The 21,200-nt window shown below is 47.7% G+C and overlaps 2 protein-coding genes across 2 annotated transcripts; one reads left to right on the forward strand and one right to left on the reverse strand.

Annotated features, from left to right (window-relative positions):
- Window positions 1-698: 698 nt before the first annotated feature.
- Window positions 699-10,108, reverse strand: TRIM15 (tripartite motif containing 15; the record flags this gene model as incomplete). The annotated part of the gene is made up of 7 exons (XM_079713228.1): window positions 699-1,216; window positions 2,073-2,105; window positions 2,454-2,569; window positions 4,043-4,065; window positions 4,831-5,061; window positions 7,792-7,887; window positions 9,740-10,108. 7 exons carry the CDS (start codon window positions 10,106-10,108, stop codon window positions 699-701), a joined length of 1,386 nt encoding a protein of 461 aa, XP_079569354.1.
- Window positions 10,109-12,473: 2,365 nt separating this feature from the next.
- On the forward strand, window positions 12,474-19,685 carry LOC307058982 (tripartite motif-containing protein 10; the record flags this gene model as incomplete). The annotated part of the gene is made up of 7 exons (XM_079712672.1): window positions 12,474-12,902; window positions 14,297-14,392; window positions 15,246-15,476; window positions 16,218-16,240; window positions 16,580-16,695; window positions 17,883-17,915; window positions 19,144-19,685. 7 exons carry the CDS (start codon window positions 12,474-12,476, stop codon window positions 19,683-19,685), a joined length of 1,470 nt encoding a protein of 489 aa, XP_079568798.1.
- Window positions 19,686-21,200: the final 1,515 nt, after the last annotated feature.

The raw sequence follows: 21,200 nt of genomic DNA on the forward strand, positions 1-21,200 counted from the left end.
GAACTGAACACAAGCCTCATTTTATTGAAGAATGGGATCTGGCTAGACTGCCCTCAGGCAAGTCCTGAGTAAAAGAACCGGCAGGATGTATCTGGGTCACAGAGATTCCACTGGCTTTAAGCCTTTCCTTCAGCCCCATGAGCACTGATTAGACACATGAAACGCAGGAGTCTGGGTGGGTGGCCCACTTAATTAGGACATTCTCTATGAGAAAGAGAAGCGAGCAGAAAGGAAGGTGACCTGGGTCCACCCGGGGCTGGATGAAGAGGCCCTAAGGTCTGTAAAGGCGGAAGTATCTCCATGTGTAAGCCCAAATAAAAACAGGCAACTGAAAAAATTAGTGCAAACTCCACAAAATTCTGCTTTTTCCCATGACGGTTATTCTGAAGCTTTAAACAGTTTTATTTTAGATTTTTTTTCCCCTTAAAAACCCACTGGCTCCCCAGCTTTGCTGGTGTCCTGGGCACAGCCCCGCCTGCCTCTGGTTCTCCACTCGGAGGTGCACAGAAGGCAGGAGCGTCAGCAGAGGGGACCAGGAACGTCAGGGAGTTGAAGGACATAAGATAAATAAAGTGAAAAAATTACAAAGCCACAGGGACTCGGAGATCCCGTGTCCTCCCGCCGTCTTGGGCACGACGACTCGCCCAGGGCTTGGAGCTGGATCCCCGGGCGCTGCACCGCCCTTCGGACGCTCAGCCTCAGCCTTTCAAAGTAAGGCAAGAACCTTTTTTCCAGACAGCGAAGAAAGGATAGACTTTGCCGGAGAAGGAGGCGGTGAAGGTGAAGATGGGCGCCTGGGTCTCGGCGTTGAGCAGGGCCAAGCGCCCCGCCTCGTAGTCCAGGGAGACGCCCACGAAGCGCGGGATCTCTCTCAACGGCAGGTCGGTGCCCGGCGAGGTGCTGGCCCAGCACTGCTGGTGGCAGAGGATCACCGCCCAGACACCCTCCTCGGCGCTCAGACCCTGCTTCCCTTTCCTCCTCACCTCCTCCCCGACCACCCCCACCGTGCAGCCGCCGCCGTCCCCCAGCTGCACCTCCACCTGCCAGCGGTGGCGCTCCGAGGAGAAGCCGGGGGAGCCCAGCACCACCGGGAGACCCTCGAAGAGCAGGCGGCTGTCGGGCAGGTTCTGCTTCCGCAGGGTGTACTTCACAGACTTCCTGTCCTCGGAGAGGACCAGGCTCTGGCTGGCGGCCTGAGGGTCCAGAGTGACAACCCCTATTGGGAGGAAGGCGTGGCCATCAACAGAGCTGGCGCCACAAAAAAATGCCCCTAGAGCACGTGTGCTGTGAGTGCAAGGCAGAAGGAGCACCGGCCTTGTGCAGCCTGCCATTGTCCCGGCTTCTCAGAACATCAGTTCCCCCTTTTGTTCCAGGAGGCAGAGGATGACAGCTCTACCTGACCCGCAAGTGGTGCTGTGCTATAATGCTTTGCTTCTCAAAGTGGGGTCCATGGACCAGGGGCATCCACTGTGCCTGGGAGCTTGTTAGAAATGCAGAATCTTGGGCCCCATCCCAGGCCTAGTGAATCAGAAACCGCATTTTAACAAATCCCCAGGTGAGTTTTCTGCACATTAATTTGAGAAGCAGAATGAGGTGATGTTTTGGGAATAGTTTCTAAATTAAGCACCAATTTAAAAGTAAATGCTATTTTAAAAATTGTTCAATATTTGTCCAAGTCAATAAAGAGTCCAGCACAATGCTGGACAAAAAAACCCCAAGCACTTGATAAATATTTTTGAATAAATAATATCTATACAAGTAACTAATATTAATTGAGCACTTACTATGTGCCAGGCATCGTACTAAGCTTTTTGCATACATGAATTCATTTATCTTCAGCTACTTGTGGGGTGGTACTATTACATTTTCTATTTTATAGATAAAGAAACTGGGACAAAGAGGCTTAATGACTTGTTAGTGTCTCATAACGAGCAAAAGCTGGAATAGAGAACCCAAGCAATCGGGCTCCAGAGTTCATATCTTTAATTGCTCTGTTTGCTGCCTTGGATTGAAAGGATGAATTCACAAACGGATAAAGGAAAGAACAGCCCCCGAAACCCCCAAGTGTTTACCTGTATCTGTTTCCAGATGATGCACCAAGTTTTCTGAGGGAAGCAAAAATAGAAAGATCTGTGACTTATTATTTCTTATAGGCACCCAAAAGGGTGGTGTGGCCTGGGAACAATGTGAGATCAGGAACAGGAGAAGACTCGGCTTCTGCTATGAAAGAGATGCAGTCCTCACCTTCCTGCCTCTCAGTGAAGTGCCAGTCCTTGGGGAGAGGAGATGCTCGAGGGAATGGTCTCCCTGGGCAGAGTGGGATCACTAAAGGAGGGCCTAAGGGATGGAAGATGTCTTGAGCCAGGTTTGGAAGGTGGGGAAAGATGGAACTGGATGGAAGGCAGATGGGCAACTGATGGGAATGGGGAAAGCTGCTGCCCCTTCGGGTTTACCTGAGAATGCCCTCATCATCTCTGGGAGGGTGAGTATTTTCCTGTGGAGATCGCGGATCTTTTTGACAAGGTCAGGAGAAATGGCCTCTGGACTCACAAAAGTCTTCATCTCATACCTGCAGACAAGTTGGTAACCAGTTAGGTTCTAATTCCAAAAATAATGTTTGGGTCATCCAGACCCAATGAGGCTAAAATCAGACTAAAGAATCTTGGCATCTGTGGTGAATAATTAGATTGAGTATCATCCCTTTATCTTTGCTGGAAATGTGTAGCTACTAAAGCAAGAGCATTTCAGCTAGACCTAAGAGGAACAAATGGTAACCTCTCCTCAAGAATTAGAGGTAGGTGCTTTAAGAGAATGGACCTGTGGGGACCAAAAGGGAAGAGATCATTAGCCGCTAGAGGGCGGTACAGTACCATTTGAAAAACAGCCTTACACAGTCTAATTTGTGTGCTGTTTAGTACAAAGGGAAAGGGATTGAAAAAAGGAGATGAAAGAAATCCTATACTGCAGTGAAAAAGCCCTCAATTCTGGTTCCAGCTCAGTCTTTGCTTGTCAGTCTCTGTGTGACCTGGAGCAAGCACTTCCCCTCTAGGTTTTAGCTTCTTCATCAGACCAGAAGACCTTGAAGGCCCTTCTAGATCTAAATCTCTGACACTCTTTGAAAGTATGTTTAGAGAACTTCCTGATTCATGGACAGCTGAGTTCAGCCCCCCTACACATACATGGGCACACAATATATGAGAAGTCTTCCCCAGCTGCTGTGTCTCTGCTCAGCCCACGGCAGACTGCTGATGCTTAGAAAGGAAAGGAGCCCTGCTATTAGTAATGCCTCTCAGCTGCTGGTTGCTGTCCTTTTATTGTAGCATTTGCAATTTTGAAGAAATGGGAAAGTTGAGTGGGAAAAATGATTGAAAGAACAGACTGGTCTTCCCAAGTTTTGTGCTTATCATATTCTATACAAAATATTTCCCCTTAGGCTATTTTTTTAATTTATTATTTTTTTTAGACTGACATTTTAAACAGTGTTAAATACTGACTTAAGGGCTTCCCTGGTGGCGCAGTGGTTGAGAGTCCACCTGTCGATGCAGGGGACACGGGTTCGTGCCCCGGTCTGGGAGGATCCCACATGCTGCGGAGCGGCTGGGCCCGTGAGCCATGGCCACTGAGCCTGCGCATCTGGAGCCTGTGCTCCGCAACGGGAGAGGCCACAACAGTGAGAGGCCCACGTACCGCAAAAAAAAAAAAAAAACCACACAAAAAAACACTGACTTAAGCACTAATAATTTCAGGGATTAAATAAAATGTTCCTGGATCAGCTTAACGTAATTATTATTTATAACTTCACTTCTCAGGGAAAAATGTGCGTCCCCAATACCAAACAATGTTTTAAAAGGAACCTTAGAATACAAACCTTAGTAAATTGGGGCTGTTTATGTGTGAGTGGATGAAAGTGTATCTGTCGGAGTGCTTTTGCTTTTCTGAGTAGCCACCTGTGGGGGCGGGGTGGGGGGAGTCAGTGAGTGCCCCTCCCCCTTCAGTCTCAATGTCAAGTGTAAAGCAGGTGGGACTGGGCAGTGAGCCCTACCTGCTCTGGTTGACTCTGACATCCTACAAAAGAAAAAGATACACTTAGTTTCCACACATCCTTCCCATCAGGGATTCTGTACATCCTTTCTTCCTTAGCATATCAGCTCAAAACTCTCCTCCTCCAGAGAGGTGATCTTTCTAATTACCTACTCATCAGACTGTTCATTTACATCATGCTTCCATACTTATGTGGGACTGTGTTGTCAGTTCATTTGAGCTGCTTTCTCTGTCTCAGCCTCATCCTAGGAGTGTGTTCTGCCTCCAACAATTAGGAGATGGTGGTTAGCAGGACCAGGCCTTCAGTTATCAGACAGACCTGATGTGAAACAGGATAATATAATGATAATCACAACAGGCACTGTTTACTGAGTCCTTTTAGTGAGCCAGGGACTACGCTAAACATTTTGCATGAATTTTTTTTTTACAGTCTTTGCAACAACCCTATGAGGGAGGTGCTATGACTATCCCCATGTTTAGAGAGGTTACAAGATTTGCCAATGTCACACAGCTAGATGAGCTGACGCTCAAGCCCTTGACTACAAAGTTCACTCCAAAGCCCTTGGCATGACCATGGTGTGTGACACGGGAAAGTCATCCAACCTTTTTGGGACTACATCTCCGTAACCTCTCTGGGCCGAAGGAACCCAATAACCATCAGTCCCTCTCATTAGAAGTCATCTCCGCTTCCCTTTCCTGTCTTTCTCCAGCATCTTCCAGCCCCCAATATGGCGTCCCCTTCCTGTGGACTCCCTCTCCTTTCCCACGAGCTGGTGGGCGGTCTCTCACTTGTAGAAGCTCACTTGCTGGTTGCTGACACTTCTCCTCCAGCTCTTTGACCTGGGCTCCAAGCCGGGCAGCTTCCTCAGAGAGCTTCACGATATACTCATCCCTCTCCTTCCAGATCTGCTGCTCCAGCTCCATCAGCCTGGCCAGCAGGAGATGCTGATGTTCCCCCAGCTCCTGCTGCAACCTCTCAAAAGCTGCTTCCGCCTGCTGCTTCTTGTTTTCAATCTGAGTCTACGAGGGGTAGAAAGACAGGCATGGTTAGGGAGAAGCTCACAGAGCTGGGCTCCCAGAGGATCATCTATGAACTTGATTAAAAGGGATAAAGAGTAACTAGTTCCAAAATTCATTCTCCCAAATAATACTGTGGTACAAGGAGGTAGGTGTCAGGATAAACTTACCAACGATGAGGGCGATGCTCTTGTCTCACCTAGAGATTCTAATAATAATGCACATTATACTCTCAGAGCCATGTTGAACTTTTCAAACATCCTTCCACATCTGCAATACCATCCTAACCCTCCCATACCATCCCTAGAGTCAGGTGGAGATGATCTCTTAGAGAGCAATTGAAGCAAAAAGGGCATTTTTTTTTTTTTTTTTTTTTTTTTTTTGCGGTACGCGGGCCTCTCACTGTCGTGGCCTCTCCCGTTGCGGAGCACAGGCTCTGGACGCGCAGGCTCAGCTGCCATGGCTCACGGGCCCAGCCGCTCCGCGGCATGTGGGATCTTCCCGGACCGGGGCACGAACCCGTGTCCCCTGCATCGGCAGACGGACTCTCAACCACTGCGCCACCAGGGAAGCCCTACAGGGCATATTTTGATGGGAGTTGAGGGATGCTGGAGACACCTTCCTGTCCCCAAACTCTGTCTCCTTGGTCAAGGGACCAGAAATTCCCACACTGTGGATTTCCTCCCGGAAAATTTTGTAGCACGAGAGAAGAGATGGGAGGGAGGCAGATATCACCTCACCATCAGCCTACTGTCCTCGGGGTCAGCCTTGTGGTCAGTACTGGAATGTGACACTGATACACACTTTCTGGTCCCAAGCTTCCTATCTGAAGGCAATGCTTTCAGGCAGACAGACTGTAATGGGAAGAGCAATGGACTAAGGGTCAAGAGACCCAGGCTCTAGCCATTTCATTATGAGACGGCTTTGCCGTCTGACCTTGGGAGCAGCACTTTTCTGGACATCAATTTTCTGCTCTGAAAAATAATGGCTGGCAAGACGGATCCGGGATTAGAAGATGTCAGAACCACTTCCAGCTCTCATGTTCTGGGATTCCATAACCTTGACCCCAAATGCCCTTCTGCAGAGGCAGGGAGGTGAATAAGAACAGTTGGCCCGTTCTTCCCAGCTAGGCAATGGATACTAGACAACAAGCTTCCCCAGAGTCTGTTAAGAAAATCCCTAAATGGGGATTTCCAAGTGGGAGAAATGGGTAAATTGTTTTTGTTTAAATAAAGTGAATTTTAAAAACAAATAAATAAAGTGTCAAATAACTTTATTCTGAAGTTTGACTAGTCAGGTAGACTTATGAAATGCATTTTTGAGCACTAAATGGAATATGGACATAATTTTCAAATACTATTTGAAAATTATTATTTTCAAATAAATCAAGTTATTAAATTAAATTATTATTTTCAAATAATATTATTTAACATTTAATATTTCAGAAAATATTATTTAACATTGCAAGGTTTTAGGCCTAAAAAATGTGCCATTAACTTTATGAAATCCTACAGGTCATATTTTCTCAGCACTGGGAGTAATAATTTTAAAAACCATCAGTTAATGTATAACCAATAAGTACTACCTAGCTGTATGAAAATTGAACTTAGGATCATTTTAAATAGCTACTGTTTTAGACAGAAAATCCAAACTGAGATTACTTTTACAGAGTCAAAGAAATGCAAAGGAGGAAGCATTGAAACTAGAGACAAAAGACTAAATTCACCTAATTCTACCAAAACTACCTTAATGTTACAGGAAACAATGTATACATATGTCAAAACATCATGTTGCACACCTTAAGCATATGCATTTTTATTTCTCAATTATACCTTAATAAACTGGGGTTGGGGGAGAAAAACGCACCCTTACAAGAAAGAAAAGAAAAACAGTAATTCTGGCCATGTACATGTGTTATTCATTAGAGTGGAGGATTATCACTTCAGAAATTTGTGCAAAACATAAAAACACTTTCAAGAATTAAGAAAATAGTTACACTCTACAAATAACAACGTTATCACATGATATATGGGGGGAGCAGTGTTCTAAATGAAGAAAATCAGGATTTCTTACAAGACACTGTTCTGTCACAAATGTCTGTGTGAAATATTTTGCTCATGGATGCTAGGTGGATATTTGATGTTTTAGAACAAAATTATATATATTCCCAAAAGTCATTTAATGCAGACAACTGAAAATTATCAAAAGTTACAAGAATCCTTAAAATGCCCAACAGAGCTGATGGGAAAATTTGGGAATTTCTTAGGACCAGAAGTAAACAAGAGAAGGATCCAGAGGAGTGATCAAACTGAGAAGCCAGTGCTCCTTCCAGATACTGGCTGATCACATGGCCCTCACTCCTATGTGGACCATCCACCCTGCCCCCTCGGAACAAAGAAAGAAAGGTGCTGACTGGAGACACCCCAGATGTGGGATCCCCAAATGTGAGAACTGCAAGGAAAGCTCACAAGAAAATAAGCTAACAGGATGAAGGGTCAGAATAAATTAAATATCACATAAACTTCACATATTAGAAATATGTTTAAAAGGTTTAAAGACAATGGGAATAATAGGAAAAATAATTAATTTGAAAGAGAGAAAAAAAAAAGAAAACTGAAAAAGCATATTTGGAAAACAACCAAATAGAAATCAAACAGTTGAAATTAATTAAAAAGAAAAGAAAAAAAAAAGAAAACCCCCAAAGGAGAAGGCGGCCAGTGATGTGGCCTTTACCAGGAGCACTTGGAGCTTCCGGTCTTCCTGCCTTTTCATGTCTTCAATGTCATCTCTCTCCATTCTCAGAGCTTCCAGCCGACTCCTGAGACGGTCCTGTGGAGAGAAGAATGGGCAGAAAGAGGTGGCTTAATTCATAATTCAACTCACAGGTATTAATTGTCTACCATGTTCCAGGCACACCATTAAGTGCTGAGGAATTCAAAGGTGGAAAAGGCCCAGCTCCTGTCCCTACAAGACCACCATCGGGACTTCCCTGTCGGTCCAGTGGTTAGGACATGGTGCTCTCACTGCCCGGGCCCTGGGGTCAATCCCTGGTTGGGGAACTAAGATCTCACAAGCTGCACAGCACGGCCAAAAACTAAAATAAATAAACAAATAAAAATAAATATATTAGGAAAAAAAGACCACCCTCTAGAGATGGAGTCGGTCACAAGTGATTAAAATACAGACAGGGCTTCCCTGGTGGCGCAGTGGTTGAGAATCTGCCTGCCAATGCAGGGGACACGGTTCGAGCCCTGGTCTGGGAAGGTCCCACATGCCGCGGAGCAAGTAGGCCTGTGAGCCACAACTACTGAGCCTGTGCTCCGCAACAAGAGAGGCTGCGACAGTGAGAGGCCCGCGTACCACGATGAAGAGTAGCCCCCGCTCGCCGCAACTAGAGAAAGCCCTCGCACAGAAATGAAGACCCAACACAGCCAAAAATAAATAAATAAATTAATTAAATTAAAAAAAAAAACTTGTTTAAAAAAATACAGATAGACAAATGCAATAATCAAGGTGTGCACACAGTGAGATGGGAGCACAGTGGAGGGGACAATTCTGCCTGTAGGGACAAGGGAAGTTTGTCGAAAGCAGAAACCGGCTACAGTGGGCCTTGAAAGATAAATTTCCAGTTGGGTAAGAGAGGGGGAGGAGAGTACTTAATGCTTCTGAACTGTACACTTAAATATTGGTAAAATGGCTTAAAAAAAAAGAGTCAGGGGAGAGGAGAGCTTTCCAGGAGGACAGCTTTTCACATTCAGAAAAGTATTAGAAGCAGGAAAGAGTGTTAATTCAGCAAACAGCAGGTACATAACGGTCAGTTTGTCTGGACACATGGTGCCTGGGCAGGGTGGCTGACAGATAAAGGCAGGATCCCGACACCAAGTGGCCTTGAATGACTTGCTAAAGACTTGAGATTTCTTTGGGCACTAGATACACAGAATGATTGTGAGCAGGGCAGCGACATTATGGGCTTTGTGTTTTGGGAAGCTCTGCCTCGCAGCAGTTTGGAGGGTGAGGGGAAAGGTAAGAATGCAGACAGGGACCTTGTTGGAGCCTCTGGGTGGCAGATGGTGAGAGCCTGAATTCGGCAGTGGGGGAAATGCAGAGGGAAAGATGAGAGATATTTCTGAGGAGGCCACTTCCAGACCTGGTGACTGAGTGACAAGAGAGAGATCTGAGGGGCAGACAGGAGTGCATAATGTCCCCAAGACCAGATGGGCTGCTGTACTGCCACACCTCCCTTTCTCAAAAAGAAGAGCAGTGCTTGTTGGATGCCTTCCCCATCCCTGTCTTCCCTCTGAGCTCCAGCAGTCAGGGCCTTGCTAGACCCCATATCCAGTCTGGATCTAGGGAGACAAAGGCCACCCTGCCCGTGACCTGCAGGACAGCCTGCTCTCCTTCCTTCCCTAGAGAGTGAAGCCATGGCTACAATTCTCTGTGCTCCATCACCGCGAGGTCTTCTCAGGGCTGGAGCTGAATTTCCCCAAGACGTGAAAGGCCACGCATCCAAGTGGAAGGAACCACATCCCCCTCAGTCTGAAACTGCCCCAGGGTCCCAACAGCCTTGGGGTCCCCTGATGTGGAAGCTGTGCCCTTCATGAAGATCCCCGCCCTATTCCCTTCACCACCTTGGGGTACTGTCCTGCCTCAAACAGCCCCAAGCTGACCCTACCCTTCTTACCCGGTAGGGCTGGATGGCCTCGTCCAGGAGGCCCACGACATGGGCCTGGTGGGAGGGACCGTCCCGGCAGAACACACAGAGGAATTTGGCATCATTCTCGCAGAAGAAGTAGATCTTCTCACCATGCTCCTCGCAGTAAGTCTCCCCCGGAGGGCCCAGGGGCACGGGGACCAAGAGGGTCTCGGTCTGCTGCTTCTCCTTGCAGAGGGGACAGAGCAGGACCCTGCCGGAGGGCTGGGCACCCATCTGGGAGGGTGGGGGGAGACAGTGCCAGCAGAAGGTGTGTCCACAGGTGGCGGTCACTGCATCCTCCAGGGGTCCTTTGCACTCAGAACAGGCGGCCCCTTTGTGGGAGGGAGTGGAGGGCATCATGGTGCCTTCCCCAGCCCGTCCACTGAGGCTTCTGCCTCAGTCCACACGAATCCTCTTTCCCTGAAATGGAGTCACTTTTACGAGTCACAGAGGGAAAGGAATGGGAGGCTGAGAGAGGGGAAGGCAGGAGTGTCCGGACAAAGAAGCCACCTGGCTCCACCTCTTGTGCTTCCCAGAGTCCTGCCCACCACCTATTAGCTGAGCGGGTCCAAACTCCAGGGCATCTCAAATTACCCAGCATTTCCCAACAGTGGCCCCGTCAGCCAGTTCTCCACTCCTTCTGGTCCTTCCGGCTCCTGGGGTGGGGAGCAGAACGCGCCATGAGGTCACAGGGAGATGGGGTTTCCTGGAAGCCCGCCCTTGACCACAGTGGGGTGGGGGGAACTGGGGAGGAGACGCTGCTTCCTGTCCGGCTGAGCAGGTGGGAGCCATAAACTTCTGGCTTTGAGGTGTGCACACAGCGGCAAAGTCCAGCCGGAGTGGGAGATGCTGACTTCCGGGGGGGACTCTGTTCCGGGGGCTCTGCTCAGATGCCGCAGGTGTGATGATCACTCACCGGGTCCCTTCCTCCACCCTCCTTTCCCTATCTCAGCTCCTCGACTCTGGCTGGTCTCTCCTAAACTCCTACCCCCCACCACCTTCCAGTGCCAGTGTCCCCACTGGAGTTTGGGTAACATTGTACTTCAATTTTAGTTTTTAACTGCAGCGGGGAGAAGGCAAGAAAGCATAACACAATGTTGATATAATTTAGAAAACTCAGTTAATCAAAAAGATAAACAGGTTCAACCACATTTATTTAAGGCTTAGTATTTTCATATTATTACATCCAATCTGAAAACAGTGCTTGGGGGCAGGTGATGATTACAGGAAATGTAAACTGAAAGGTAAAGTGACTTCCCCAAGGTCACAGAGCTAGAAACTTGCAAGGCTAGGGTCAATCCAAGTCTCCTGGCTTCCAGCCTGTGCCCTTCCTGAACTGCCAGCCAAGACAATGATCAAACAGCCATGGTTCTTCATCCACTCACCTTCATCTGTGGATAAAATCAAGGAAATCTCCTTCCGTTCTCCCACTGGATGATCAGCACCCCACCGTGTTCTGCTCCCTTTCCACTCCAACTATTTTGTACATCACCTTCCCTCTGCCCCAAAGAGTAAAGCCCCTGGAGCTGCACTGTCCAGCACAAGAGCCTCCAACTGCATGAGGCTGCTGAGCATTGAGATGTGGCTGGTCCCGTATGTGTAAAATATGCCCCTTCTTAAAGACTTAACAACAAATAAAAAGGATGTAAAATGTCTCATGACTAATTTTTTCTACTGACTGCATGTTGATACTATTTGGGGCTAAATAAAATATTAGTTAATTTCACTTTTTACTGTTTAAAATATGGCTACTGGGAATCTTTTAATTGTACACGTGGCTCACATTGTATTTCTGTTGGACAGCACGGCTCTGAGACTCACAGATCTGAGTGTAAATTATGGCCTCCCACCTCCCTACCTGTGTGCCTTGAGCAAGCTAAGTAACCTGGCTGAGTCCAGCTAATATCTTAACAGCGCCAACGTTACAGAGCAGACAGGAGGAATAAATAAGATCGTATGTTTAAATTGCTTACGTTAGCGTGAGGAATATGGCCATCGTAAATAAATGATGGCTGTTATTATTTTTCTTTCTCCTCCCCCAGACAGAGTACATTCCAACCCCTTTGGAAGCCTATGGCAGGCCGGTTGGTGAAGTTGCTTGTGCCCTGTCTCACCACCCCTGCCCTGGGCACAGCGCCTTATCTGGGTCCCCACACTCCCCTGGGTTGGCTGATACCTCCAATCTCCCTGGAGACAGCTGGTCATACTTCAGGGAGGCTGGGGTGGCATTACTGCTCTGTGACCCAGTCTCCCTCCCGCTCCCAAAAGAAGAACAGTCTCTTCCAACTGTGGATGGTTAAGATACGACCACTTTCCTTCCACTGCGAGTGTCTCTGGATGGACGGGAAAGAGCAGCAGCCCCCAGGTCATGGGCACCAGTCCAGAGAGTAACAGGTCATCTCTGGAATGCTGTGACTGCTTCTTCTGCCCCTCCTCTGCTATTTCTCTGTCTCTGCTGTTGGAGGGTGTGTGTCTGTTCTTTTGGGAGGGGGACAGCAGAACCCTGGCTGCCAGAGATGCAAGTGGGTACCTTGCCCTGTGTGCACACATATGTGTGTATGACCATGAGGGTGTCACTGGGTATGTCAGATGCCCCTGTGTCTGGCCATGTGCACATGTAGGTGTGTGAGTGTGAGGTGTGTGTCCTCGTTGTTCTCCCAGCCCTTCTCCCCAAGCTGAGCAGAGAGGGTGACCTTGAAGAGGCCACAAGCGCAGCAGCACTATGGCCTCGGCTGCCTCTGTGACCAGCCTGGCAGATGAGGTCAACTGCCCCATCTGCCAAGGGACACTCAGGGAGCCGGTCACCATTGACTGTGGCCACAACTTCTGCCACATCTGCCTCACCCGCTACCTTGAGATCCCCAGGCCGGACCCCGAGGAACCCCCAACCTGCCCACTCTGCAAGGAGCCTTTCCGCCCAGGGTGCTTCCGGCCCAATTGGCAGCTGGCCAGCGTGGTGGAGAACATTGAGCGTCTCAAGCTGGTGTCCCAGCTGGACATAGAAGAGGAGGACATCTGCCCCGAGCACGGGGAGAAAGTCTACTTCTTCTGCGAGGATGATGAGATGCAGCTGTGCGTGGTGTGCCGGGAGGCCTGGGAGCACCGTGCCCACACTGTGCGCTTCCTGGAGGACGCGGCTGGGCCCTACAGGGTAGGAAAGGGGAAACTGAGAGGTTCCCAGGGTGGGTCTGGGATTGGACTGGACCGAAAGAATCAGAGCAGAGTTGTGGATTATTTGGGCCACTCTGAAACTTAATTCCATCTCCCTGATTCTGTGATGACCCAGGCAATAGACCCAGGCATGGTAGATCATGTGTTTGTGTTTTAAGTATGCCCTATGTTGTTTACTTATGGCCAATACATAATAGTAGCTCAATAAATACATGTTGAATGAATGAGTCACCAAAACATGAACGTATGTGTCTGAGCCAGGGATCAGTCAGGTGTGTCTGAGGATGTCTGGGTTTGCACTCGAGGAAATGATTGCACAGTGTGTATGTGTATTAATGTTTGCAAGTTTACCAGTGTGTGCAGTGTGTTTTGGGGGGATCTGACTACTTGAGTGTGTATGTGTAACTGAGTGCTCGTGTTTGTAGGTAAATTAGTGTTTACATATATTCAGGTTGGGTAAATATATATGGTGCATAATTTTATCTGTCATTAAATGAGTGTGTGCTGGTTTTAGCTGTTTATGCATTGTGTTTTAGTACAAGTGGGAGTCTATGTATATGTGTCAATTAGTTAATTAGCATGTATTGTTAAGAGTTCTAAATATATTTTGCAATGTGCTTATATGGACATTTATGTGTGTATACCTGTTCTTTATTCTACAGCAAGCAATTTTTGTTGTTGTTTGTTTGTTTTGGGGGGGGGTTGGCCACACCTTGCGGCATGCAAGATCTTAGTTCCCCAACCAGGGATCGAACCTGTGTCCCCTGCAGTGGAAGCTTGAAGTCTTAACCACTGGACCATCAGGGAAGTCCCCTAGAGCAAGCAATTTTTAAAACAATTCATTGGTTATTTTTTGCATTATCCAAGTTTCTTGTTCCCTCTGGAATCATACCCAGAAAGTTGATTCCATTTATAAGAGAGCTTGTTTGGATGTGTTCTGTTTGGGATATGTGAGAAAGTTGGGATAATTTCGAAGAAGGGCATATCAAGCTCAGGACAGATCCTAGATACCATAAAGGCCCAGGCTTTGTCAGCTAAGAGAACGACTCCTTCCCTTGGGTCATTCCATTCCTGGAGGCAGAGATGACATCTCTTAACAAATCATTGTTTCCGTCTTAAATATTTTTTAAAAATTAATTGAAGCATAGTTGATTTACAATGTTGTGTTAGTTTCTAGAGTACAGCAAAGTGATTCATATTTTTCAGATTCTTTTCCATTATAGTTTATTACAAGATATTGAATTTAGTTCCCTGTTCTGTACAGTAGGTCCTTGTTGTTCATCTATTTTATATATAGTAGTTTGTATCTGCTAATCCCAAACTACTAATTTATCCCTTCCCCCATCTTAAATATTTTATGCTCCTTCTTCCCAGGAACAAATACAGAAGTGTCTTGAGTGTCTAAGAAAGGAGAGAGAGGAGATTCAAGGAATTCAGTCAAGAGAAAATCGAAGGATACAAGTCCTCCTGGTAAGTCATCATCCCTTCCCTGAGTCCTCTTCCCTTCCTCAGGGTCCAGTGCCTTTCTGAAACCAAGGCAACATAGCATATAGGGCTCTGAAGTCATTCTGCATTTTTGTTTTATTATTTATTTATTTATTTTTGGCTGCATTGGGTCTTCGTTGCTCTGCGTGCAGGCCTTCTCTAGTTGTGGTGAGCGGGGGCTACTCTTCGTTGTGGTGCGCGGGCTTCTCATTGCGGTGGTTTCTCTTGTTGCGGAGCATGGGCTCTAGGCTCATGGGCTTCAGCAGCTGTGGCACGCAGGCTTCACTAGTTGTGGCTCACGGGCTCTAGAGCGCAGGCTCAGTAGTTATGGCACACGGATCTTCCCGGAACAGGGCTTGAACCCTTGCCCCCTGCATTGGCAGGCGGATTCTTAACCACTGCGCCACCACGGAAGCCCCATTCTGGGTTTGAATCCTGAAATGAATTAGCTCTATGACCTCAAACAGCTCTCTATGCTCAGTTTATTTTTCTGTGAAGTGGAGATTAAAAATCATCACTATCTCACTGAATTGCTGTAAGGACAGTAATGTACCTTAGTGCCCCGCACATTGCGTGCACTTTGTAAATGGCAGGAGGTGGGGTGTCCTCACCACCTCCCCTATACCTCCTCCTGGAAATGGCATGGCAGATGTAAAGGAAACTATGCCATGGTTCCAAGTCTATCTGGGGACCCGGGGAGTGGGGGGCTCTGACTTTACCACCAAACCTTGGAGAATGTGGATCTGGAGGGAGATGGGAGTGAATTAAGGAAAAAGAAGGAAAAGGAAGTGGAGGAAGAGGAGGAATAACTTCCTGCCCTCTCCTCCTGCCCCCTCAGACTCAGGTGGCCACCAAGAAACAAAAAGTGATTTCTGAGTTTGCACATCTGAGCCAGTTCCTGGAGGAACAGCAGAGCATCCTCTTAGCCCAGTTGGAGAGGCTGGATGGGGACATCTTAAAGCATCGGGATGAGTTTGATGTCCTGGTCACCGGGGAAATCTGCCGGTTTAGCAACCTCATTGAAGAACTGGAGGAGAAGAAGGAGAGGCCGGCAAGGGGGCTCCTGATGGTGAGATCTGAGCCCCGCCCCTGTCCACCTGTGCTCACCTATGATTTGTTGCATCTTTACCTGTCTAAGCCATCTCTTCTTCACTCACACATCCTTGTATCCCAAGTGGAAGATGGGTCACAGGACCAGAAGTTCTGAATTCTAAGAGTCCTTGCTTCCCCAAGAGCTCCCTGGTTGCTTTGCTCTCTGGTCTTGGTCTCTTCATCCTACCATCCATCAAATAGGGGAGATACTTTGTTTATTTATCTCAAAAATACTTTATTTGTGAGGATCCAACAGTAAAATACAAGTGAAAGTAGCACTCTGAAAAGCATCAAGCACTATGCAAACAAATGTCAGGTGCTATTTCCGAGGCAAACTATTCTCTGTGTCACCACCCACCAGCCAGGAAGTTCTTCTTGTTCTGTTTCTCTTCCTCACACTGGAGGAGAGATACTGGGGTCCCAATTAGGCATCAGAAAGGCAGCATGATTTAGGCGGACACATTGGGGACTGAGAAGCTGGAGACCTTGGGATGGGACTTGCCTTTGCCTCTAAGGGGCAGGTCACTTCACTGTCTGGATCTTATAAAATGAAGGGGTTGGGCTCTAAGATCCCTGAAGCCTCGTAAACCCCAAAACGCTGTGACTCCATGGATCTGGTGTCCTTTTTCTATCTAGGGCTGAGAATATGGTATTTTGTCTTTTCTTGTGGGAGGGAGAAATGGAAACTGAATCCCTGCTTTCTCTCTCTTTCTCCTAGGATATCAGAAGCACTCTAATAAGGTAAGATTTTCTCTTCTCTTTTCCCACATACATAAACATACACGCACCACATGCCTGGTTATTACCACACAAATATACATTCTCACATTAAGGATAACAACTCACATGTAAACTTTCACATACTCAAATGCATTCCCATGTACAACCAGCTGTAGATACACACCCCTGCATGACACTGCCCAAGAAGGGACAGTGCGGGGAGGGAGTGGGTCCATCCCAAAGGAATCATGTCTGTCCGTGGGAACTGGCACCTCCAAGACAATTAGAAGGCGACCAGCTGAGTCTGGAGGCATCACTAAGAAGGATAATTCCCAGACCCCGCCATTTCTGTGCCCCTAGATGTGAAACCAGAAGATGCCGGAAACCAGAGGCTGTATCCCCTGAGCTGGGCCAGAGGATTCGGGACTTCCCGCAGCAGGCCCTCCCGCTGCGAAAGGAGATGAAGATGTTTCTGGGTAAGAGGACCCCACGAAGCACAGGTGGCTGTGAAGCCTGGGTTTAGGAATGGCCTCCATGCCCTGCTGCCCGACGTTTGTGTGACCTTTGACAAGGCTTGCACTCTCCCAGTGCCTTGGTTTCCTTATTTGCAGATCTTTATAAAATCTGCTTATCAGGATGTGACAATGAAGTGAGATAATAAAGGTGAGGATTTCCGGAAAAAAATGTAACTGGTTTGAAAAATAATGAAACAAATAGATCTAATCGTTTATCATGAAGTGATATATAAGATAATGATTAACAAAATCTGTCATTGTCAATAATTTTAAAAATCCATAGGGACATTTGTAATACATGATAAGTTTTTGATGATGAACACTGTTAATTAATAACCAGCAAGGGTCTTTCTCTGTGCCCTATGGTAGCTGACTTCCCTCCCTCCTCTTTTCCTTGGCTTCCCCGCCCTTGTTAGTTTGGTCCTCAGAGTTGAATTGCCCCTGTGCGGACCATGACCCCCTTTTCCGGGACAGGGAGTGGTGGTAGGAGAGGGTGTGGAGGGTTTGAAATGAGAGTCAGGAATGTGGCTCCTCGCCAACACTTCCCCCTCCTCCTACGTGACATCACAAATGATGCCACCTAGTTCTAAATGACCCACCCACAAAAATGTCACCTTAGACGAGCTTTCCCCCAAGTCCACTTTCTACAAGTAAATGGCCTGGCAGTGAAGGAAATTTTACTCTAATCAAAGGCTGACCTTTGACTATCCCCAAAATTATTTCCAAGCAGAACGAGAAATAAATTAACCCACTTATCTGTTCATTAAGTAGATGTTTCTTGAGCATTTACTGTGTCTTAGGCTCCGTGCAAGGCACTGAAGGTACACATGGTCTCTGCCCACTCAGAGCTAGGCAGTGTGGCTCAAAGTGGGGATTCCAGCCGGCAGCATCAGCATCCCCTGGTAACTTGCCAGAAATGCGAATCTCAGCCCCACCCCAGGCCACCTGAATCAAAAACATGTGTGTTTTAGCAAGTGTTCTGGGGACTCTGATGCAAGTTCAAGTTCAGAACCACTGGTCTAGAGGATTCCAGCTTCCATCCCTCTCTTTGTCCCTTCCCTTTTGGGGCCTCAGTTTCCTCATCATTAAATGTTCTATGGTTTGGTAAGACTAATGAAATCGCATCCTGTTTTATTTCCTCTTTACAGAAAAACTCTGCTTTGAGTTGGATTATGAGCCAGGTAAGCAGCCTATGTCAGGATGGGAGGGAGTGAGGATTCTAATCTTGAAATGGGCAGATAATTTTGCAGGGTTCTACACTGGGCACTGTAATAGTCATATACATATATATCACATATATAAATGTACATATACACATAATGTCACACATGACACTGATATGTGTCACTGCCTTTGTAATGCTTGTGGGAGAACCATGAAGAAGGGACAGGCACACACACATACCACATCCCTGGCAGGAAGCTCATGTTCTGATCTGCACGTGATGATGGGATAGAAAGATTAAATCAGAATGGGACAAGGTCTATCGGGAAGGGCTTCCTGGATGAGCGGAATTTGACCTGGGTTTAGAATCACATTCTTAGAATTGTCAGGACCCCCTACTCTCTCTCAGGTGTTATTATATTTCATAGATGATAGGAGTGCAGCCTGTAGGTGGGAAAGGAATGAAGAGTGGACCCCACTCAAAGGCACTGTGCCCAGTCTATCAGCCGAAGACCCTGGGAAGTCACAGAGCTCTTGGCAGGGACTCCTAACTCATGGACATATCTGAATTTATGAATTTGTCCCAATTTATGGATACTAAAAGTAACACTATGCAGGGGTCTGCAGAATTTTTTTGGTTAAAAAGTGATCCTCAGACTCTGCCTGATTTCAGAATTAGTGAGGCAGAATGAATAACCCGTGGGCGAGCCAGAGAGTCTGGGGGGAGTGAAGACTATGTAAATGAGTCATAAGTGCCCAGGGAGTGATCATGAAGTTTGGACTGAGGGGAGAATGTTTCCACCCTCCGAGATACAGGACGGGGAGGACGTGATGTGTCAGCAGCAGGAGAAGATCAGAGCAGGCATGCATAGCTTTGGGAGTTAGCCAGTTTGCAGGGAGAAGAGGTGCTTTCCAGGGGATGACACAGAACCAGATGAGAGCCCGGATGTCCGAACTAACGAACTAACCAACTAACTAACGCATCCTCTGAAGCAGGCATTAACAAGCACAGGAATCAGTTGCAGATCTTGCTAAAATGCAGATTCCATCTCAGGTGGTTTGGGGTGGAACCTGAGAGTCTGTTACAAACAAGTTCCCAGGTGATACCCATGTGCAGGTCTTTGTAGGCACTCTATACATTGTTGGTAGTAATGCTAACGCGGGTGTCAAGGGGAGTGTTTAGGCCTTTCCTGAAGGTGATAGCATGTCTGCTGACATCTGTGGCCCTTTTGGTTTTCCCCACAGCTCACATCTCTCTAGACCCCTGGACTTCCCACCCGAAGCTCCTCTTGTCTGAGGACCACCAGCAGGCTCGCTTCTCCTATAAATGGCAGAAGTCACCAGACAGCCCCCAGCGTTTCGACCGGGCCACCTGTGTCCTGGCCCATGGTGGCTTCACTGGGGGGAGACACACATGGGTGGTGAGTGTGGACTTGGCTCCCGGGGGCAGCTGCACCCTGGGTGTGGTCAGTAAGGACATCCGGCGGAAGGGGGAGCTTCGGCTGCGGCCAGAGGAGGGGGTGTGGGCGGTGAGACTGGCTTGGGGCTTCGTCTCGGCCCTGGGCTCCTTCCCCACCCGCCTGGCCCTGGAGGAGCAGCCCCAGCAGGTGCGGGTGTCTGTTGACTACGAGGTGGGCTGGGTGACCTTTGCCAATGCCGCCACTCAGGAACCCATCTACACTTTCACTGCCTCCTTCACCCAGAAGATCTTTCCCTTCTTTGGGCTCTGGGGACGAGGGTCCAAGTTCTCCCTGAGCTCCCGAGAGGGTGCAGCTAACCTCCCCTAAGCACAGGGTCCAAAGAGAGGACCCAAGGACTTGACCCTGGCTGGGTCGCCTGTAAGATTCAGAACAGTAGTTACTGCTTTAGATGATGTGATAGAGTCAGGACTTTGGCAAGGGACAGGTGGGATGACCTTCAGTCTGCTGATCAAGCCCTTTCCTCAATGCCCAGTGGATGGGACTCAGACCACTGCCAGCCCTCCTCACCACCATCCCCACCAGGCACAGAAGTAGCTGTGTAGAGGAAGGAATACCGGATTTGGGGCCAGAAGACTTGGGTTCTAGATCCAGCCTTGTAATCAACTAATTATATGATCTTAAACTAGGCATCTCACCTCTCTTCATCTTGTTTTCTCCCCCCAAAATATTAGCGTTCGTTTACTCATATCCTTAAGAAATATTTATTGTGTGTTAATTATGTGTCAAGCAGTATGGTAGCCACTGGTGATATGAAAAGGAAAAGAAAAAAAATTCTGTCCTGTATCTAAAGGAGCTCAAGAGAAGAGACAGAGACATAAGGAGGAAATGACAACACAGTGTGATGGGTGCTGTGATAGGGGTCTGACCTGGATACTAGGGAAGCCAAGAGGAGGGGCATAACCCATCTTGGAGGTAGCAGGAGGTGAGGTGGAGAGGGCTTTCTGGAAAGGATGAGTCTAAAAGATGAGTATAGTGAATGAGGAAAGGAGGGGAATAAGCCTCTTTGAAAGAAGGGACATCAGAGAACTAGCTGGATGATCTGTGAACCCTGGGACACTGGGTCACCTCCACTACCCTCACAAACAGATGTGCTGCCACCCCCACTCTTGACACCACTCCATGCCTCCTTCTGGCTGAGATGAAAATGCAGGGCCTTGGTGGGAAGGGCACAGGGGAAGGAAGTATCGCCATAAGCCATAACCCAAGGACCACGCTCAACCCCTGGGGAAAAGTGTCTTCCTGATCATCATCTGAGGGTGAGAAGTGAGACGAAAGGAACGAGATGGTGGAAAGGACTGAGTCTCAAATACCTCAGCTGTGGGAGCAGAAATAGCACCATCATAAGCTCTGTGCTGGGTAAAGAATCCCAGGTGGAGGCAGGGGGTGAACTGCATGCCCTGTGACTTTTAGCCCAAAGCGCTGGGACTGCTCTAGGGCTGGACACGAAGTGCCATCTGAGGGATGGGGCAGGAGAAGGGAGAGAATTAGGGATTTGTAGAAGATGTGTGGATTTGGGTGGTGAGCCGCAGGGGAGCAGGTCACATTGGCAGAAGCTGTGGCCACGGGTGGTGTGAAGAAGCTGATTATCCATGACTCCAGAAATCCCCCTGCCTGGTGTGATTCTGGGACAGGAACAAGCACTAACACGTGGCTGCCTAGAATTTGTAACATGACTTCCCTCGTCCCAAGGAATTTAAAATCCTATGCATAATAAAAGCATTGTCTTAACATATTTTATTTTCTAGTTCTTATTGGAGGTGTCATTTATTCTGCTTAAACATACCCTTTACTGTCAATCTTTTTAATACTATGTCTGTTGAA

Source organism: Hyperoodon ampullatus (assembly GCF_949752795.1).
Source record: "Hyperoodon ampullatus genome assembly, chromosome: 10".
Lineage (NCBI taxonomy): Eukaryota > Metazoa > Chordata > Mammalia > Artiodactyla > Ziphiidae > Hyperoodon > Hyperoodon ampullatus.